Raw genomic sequence first — 6,000 nt, forward strand, 5'->3', positions numbered from 1 at the left:
GAATTCTGTTTTTATCTTTGCTCTTTGTTTGCTCTCACATAGTTTTAACCCTGCTGGGTTGCAGCTGAAAGAATTCATGAATTTTATCTGGGACTTAATTATGGGCTGTCTGTAAATGGACTGCGTTTATGCACCACTTTTGCAGTCTTTCTGACCTCTTGAAGCACTTTGCACTACAGTCACATTCACATATTAATACAGCAGGTTTTCACAAGGTGTAGAGCTTTCAGCTGTATTGTGTTTAACCTCACGTTATAATTTTCGTTTTGTTTGTAAAATATCCGCTCTGCTTCCCAGGAGACCTGTGCATGCTTGTGATTGGTCATTTGTTGCAAACGTCACCCTCTTCATGTGCACACACATGCTACTTAGGGCATGCCACGTTGATGACTGGGAAGGCCACAGAACAATATAACCTAAAGGGATCAAGGGTTTCCTTTAACTGTCAACCATCTGTAGCTGTCAAGGCATCTCCAGGGACTTTCTTCATGTCATTTACAAGCTTCGTGCCAGTAATGCCGCACCTCTGTGGGAGGCAGCTCCTCAAAAACACAGAGCACATAAGCAGTGAAGCAAAGGAAGTGGTTCTGACATTTTACTTGAAAGCTCTTAATTAGCTGTAAATCCATTTGTTAATACTTCCTCTGAGTGTTAGAGCATGTTTTTAAGGACTGCGGCTATGAAGGTGACAGTTAAAACCTTCCTGATTTGTTCTGTTTCTGGCAGGAAATGAAAGAGAGCACTGAATGAAGTGAAAGATGCTTTATTGCTCCTTAGAAAATCAAAAGATTTATTTGTGAACTGAAGTGACGTTTAAAAGCTGATTTTATCTAAACAAGTGATGTCTCTGTTTACTTGATTCTCAACCACTCAATATACAAAAACACTGTTTAGAAAAATTAAAGGAACACTTTTTTTAATCCGAGTGTAGCACCACCTAAATTAAGATGCCTTGCTGTGTCTCCCAGCACAGTCTCAAGAGCATGGGGAAGATTCCTGGAGACAGACAGTTACTTTAGGGCCCTTAACCCACCAGCAAGACTGTTATTTGCTTCTTTGTGCAAGAAGGAACTGGATGAGCACTGCCAGAGCTACAAAATGACCTCCAGCAGGACACTGGTTTGAATGTCTCTGACCAAACAATCAGAAACAGACTTTATGAGGGTGCCCTGATAGCCAGTGGATCCTGTGCTCATTGCCTGGCACCGCGGAGCCCAGTGGGCATTTGCTGTAGAATATCAGAATTAGCTGGTTTACCGCTGGTACCCTGTGCTTTTCACAGAGAGAGAACAAGTTCACCCTGAGCACATGTGACAGACATTAAAGAGTCTGGAAAAACTGTGGAAAACGTTATACTGTCTGTAACATCGTTGGTCTTTCAGTGATGGTCTGCAGAGAGATATCCATGGCAGGTATACTGGCTAGGTAATTGCAGACTGGCTGCCATTAATATTAGGATGAAACCCTTGGATCTTTGTCAGGCCCTACACTGGTACACTAGGTCCTGGGTTCCTCAAGGTGCAAATGACAATGCCTGCTCTCATGTGGTGAGAGTATGCAGGAGGTTCCTGAAAGATTAAGAAATTGATATCCTTGACTGGCCCCCAGTTTACCTCAAATTGTCCAGGAGCTCTTTGATGCTCTGATCCAGATCTTGGGGGAGATCCTCCAGGACACCATCCATCATATTATTAGCAACATCCCCCATGAGCCTGTGGGGACCATACACACTATTCAGTACCAGTTTGAGCTGCTGCAATGAAATTACAGGAAAACAGACTAGCCATGAACTGAAACATGAAGTAAAGGAAGCAGGGCAAAATATCTGATAGGGAAGGCAACTCCCTCTAAAGAAGAAATGCAGAGAGTGCAGTTAAGAATTAAGTGCAGGAAGTGAAGGAATGAATCATAATGTACTAATGTTAAAAACAAATGAAGTGTACAAACACAACTTCTCTTTAGCTGTAATTAACTAAGTGATAGTTGAGCCCTTTATTGTCTTATGCATTTGTGTTCAGGCATCGCAGCAGCCACAATGTTCATGCCGGAGAAGATGACAGAGGTATCCGAGTCCCAGCTAAGAGTGGCATTTGATGGTGATGCTGTCCTCTTCTCAGATGAGTCAGAACGCATCTTCAAGGCCCACGGGCTGGACAAATTCTTCGAACATGAGAAGGAAAATGAGGACAGGCTACTGGACCATGTTTGTATTCTTTAATTGAATTTCTTTGCATTGATTTTTATTCTATTCAGTTTTATTTATAGCGCACCAAATCACAACAACAGTGACCTCAAGGTGCTTTCTATTGTAAAGACCCTACAATAACAGAGAGAAAACATCAACAACAGTTTAAACTAGCACTTTAGCGACAGAGGGAAAGAAAAACTTCCTTTTAACAGGAAGACAGGCAGGGTGTTTTGTTAATACGTTTCTCTTAACAGCATCCGTGGTGTTGGTGACAACATAAAGTACATCCTGCACCCTAACCCTCCGAGGTCATTGGTCACAACCCATAACCCTATCAGAATAGGTTTTTTTGTTTTTGTTAAATTGTTCTTTCAAGGCAATCAGAGAAGAAAGAAAAAAAAATTTCAGGTGACACAACAAAAAATATTTCACATTTTCTTCCTTGAAAATTCAGTTTTGTCTTTCTTTAAAATAGGATTAGCAATTAGCTTGGAGCTTAGAAGGTTAATACCCAAGGCTAAATTTCAAAGAAAAAGAAAAGAAAAACTAACTGCAGATTACACACACAATATCCCAGACTGAGATGACTCCAAAGAGTGTAGCAATCCTTAAAAACATTATATTCTTCCCAACATTATCTTTTCCAAGCAGCCTCAATGATGAGCGTGCATATGGTCTCCACATGAAATCCATTTCAGTAACTGATTATTCGATGAATATATTATGCAAAATTAAATGAAATAATAAATTGTTTCTAAAGACTGTCAGTTGACATGTCATTCTCCTTGACAACCTGCAATTTTGGAAATTAGCAGTGCATAGCTCACGCTGTGCTACATTACAATAAAATGGTGCTAGCTCAATCAGGGTTTGTATGTGTTACATACACATAAAGCTGATGCGTGACAAGTCAAAGATGAGTCAAATCTTAACATATATACAAGAAAACAGATAGCAGGTCCTCACTAGCTTTTCCTCTTTGGCAGGGTCCCCTGAAGGGCTTCCTAGAGGCACTGGGGAAGCTCCAGAAAAAGTTTTACGCTAAAGGCCAGCGTCTGGACTGCCCTATCCGCACCTACCTGGTCACAGCTCGTAGTGCAGCAAGTTCTGGGATTCGGGCTCTCAAGACACTTCGGGCCTGGGGGCTGGAGATCGATGAGGCCTTGTTCCTTGCAGGAGCACCAAAGGGCCCTATGCTTGAGAAGATAAGGCCACACATCTACTTCGATGATCAAATGTTTCACATAGAGGGAGCGGCAGAGATGGGTACCATCGCTGCACATGTTCCCTATGGCATTGCACAGAAACATAACTCCAAGCACAACACCAGCGCAGGGAAGTAGACAAAAGGACTTTGGATGTTGGTGACCTGGTAGAGGGAGGGGATATTATCTTAGGACAAAACAAAAAGTTGTTAAAGTAAAATTCAGATGATGAACTTTTTCTATTTTTTAACTGTATGGAAGTACATGTTTGCTTGACCACAGTATCTACTGCCTCGGCTTAGTGCTACTACTTTAGGAGTCAGATAAGAAATCTGGATAAAGGTCAACAACAGGTCTGGAACCTGAGATGACCCAATAACCAAGGTGTCCAAAAACAAGTGTTTCATTAAATCATGCTTTGGTTCTTGACTAAGTATTTCTCTTACTACTCCTTGTCTTCATAGCGAAGACAAGGAGTGAACAACTGAATTGTTTATATATATATATATATGTAACAGTGCACTGAATGTTAATAAATGAACTGTGAGCACAATGCAGAGATATTATATTGTTAACCATTATGGTGATGTACTATAGCATGAAAGTAATAATTTAAAGTTTTGTCAAACATTTTATAGTTTGATTACACACAAATGTAAAAAGATTAGGGTGCAGCTGTACAAAATGTGTTGTATATTACTGAAGCATTCAATGCCATCTGTTCTTGTGTTCCAAAATCCAAATCAAATATAGAAAGCCATTTGGTGCCTTAGGAGTGGAATTATAGTTCTCTTGGGTGAACACAGGCAGGAGGGCACAGACGGTTTGTTTTATACTTCAGTGAAATATGTTTCTGTTTTAACCTCACGTGGCACCTGACAGGATCTTAGACACTGTGATGTGTTTTTATCCAAAATACCCTCCACTCCTTTGTATTTGGAAGTATTTTAACTATAACAATATTTGAACTACTGTAATGTGGAGTGAGACGAGAAACTCGTGGGAGCTTTGGCTTTGCATGATGCTTCGCAGCTCAGAGCGGTTCAAATGGTACATAATTAGCATGCTATATTGATTGATTTCTTTTCTTTTTTTCTTAAAGATTTGTGTCTTTTTTTTTTAAACTTTTTTTTTAGAGAGAGAAAAGAACAATGGAAAAGAGAGATGGATGAGATATGCAACAAGTTGCCCCTGCTTGCAATCAGACAGGTCACAAGTAATGTATGTGGTATGCAACTTAACCAATAGTGACCACACAGTGTTATAAATATATTACTGTAGCGAAGAAACCATGTTATTTACATTTATAGTTGCAAACTATGGCTGTATGCTCTAGAAGTTGCCTTTAGTTTCAATGAATATATAACTTACAGCCAGTTATGTTGTATGGCTTCCATGACGTTTTATGCAATCCCATAAACGACAGAAAACCAAAGTAAAACTTGGCAATTACATGTTAAAACCTAAACTTGTTAAGGCTTTCACAGTTCATGGCATAGCTAAATGAAATTTCGATCCGTTTTAGCTGATATGTAGCATGCTAAAGTTTACTGTGCTAGCATGCTAAAATTTACTGTGCTAGCATGCTAATGTTCCCACAAATATGTGATCCTAAGGAGGTCTTAGTCTAACAAAACACTGACTTAACTGAATGAACCTGAGTTTTACCTTCATATTTAACCAGTGGAGCAAGTGTCATATTTTTACAGGTTTGCTAACCTAAGAGATTTTTGAAAGCTAGGTCTTTTGATAATATTCCAACTAGAGCACACACGTTATAGGTAGACATAAGCCGTCAATCTTGGGTTGAATTCTCTGTCTTGCATACCCAGGTGACTTTGTTTAATGGCGTAAAGTTTCACCATCATAACTCCATTTCTAAATTGTAGTTAGAGAATCTTGCTAATTTTGGATAGAAAAATATAAATGTTTCTATTATAGACAAAATCCCTGCAGTGACCTTTAGAAAATGCCAGTCTACTTTGCATGACTCTACTTGTAACCAGTGTATAATTAGAGACGCATCATTACGCTCAATCAGTCTTCTGAGTACCACGGGGTTCAGAAAAGTGACAAGCAACCCGCAGGTTTAACCTCACAGGCAACACACATACAGTAATTAAACAGATGTGTCTCTTGGCAAACTAAAACAACTGCTGACTTGTGAGCAGATAAAGTTTCAGCACGACAAGCTAATCAGGGAACTCTGGGCTTCAGGGTGACATTCGGTTTCAGCTTGAACAGATTCAACAGCACTTTGATAACTGCTTTATTTTGCAAGATTAAGAAAATGTAAATGGACAATAAATAAAGATTACAATTGAAGTATTGGCTTTATTTTCATTTGTTTGTGAAAACTGATATAGATTACATGGATCTGTTTGTTCAGTGGCATGCACTCCTTCAGTCCACCATGGAGTGGCAGCATCGCACCATGGTGGAATGATTGATGAGCTGCAGCAGCAACCGCTCTTCACTCAGCGTAATGATGAAGATGGAAAGAAGCGACCACTTCGCTTTGATTTAACAGCTCCACGCACATAAAAGTTATCCTAATTTATGTCAGTTTTTTAATCTTTGCATCCTTTATTATTATCTTTTTGTGAC

The 6,000-nt window shown here is 39.5% G+C and overlaps 1 protein-coding gene across 1 annotated transcript in view; it reads left to right on the plus strand.

The window, feature by feature from the left end:
* The window catches only part of nt5c1aa (5'-nucleotidase, cytosolic IAa), a 31,717-nt gene extending 25,999 nt beyond the window's left edge, over positions 1-5,718 (plus strand). Inside the window, exons 6-7 of the mRNA XM_040021076.1 lie at positions 2,019-2,203; positions 3,175-5,718. Of these exons, the coding sequence (XP_039877010.1) occupies positions 2,019-2,203; positions 3,175-3,531 (542 nt within the window). The 3' untranslated portion in view covers positions 3,532-5,718. The remainder of the gene's footprint in view (positions 1-2,018; positions 2,204-3,174) is intronic.
* Positions 5,719-6,000: the final 282 nt, after the last annotated feature.

The sequence above is a fragment of the Simochromis diagramma genome, unplaced genomic scaffold (assembly GCF_900408965.1).
Source record: "Simochromis diagramma unplaced genomic scaffold, fSimDia1.1 OVJJ01000753.1, whole genome shotgun sequence".
In the NCBI taxonomy this organism is placed as follows: domain Eukaryota; kingdom Metazoa; phylum Chordata; class Actinopteri; order Cichliformes; family Cichlidae; genus Simochromis; species Simochromis diagramma.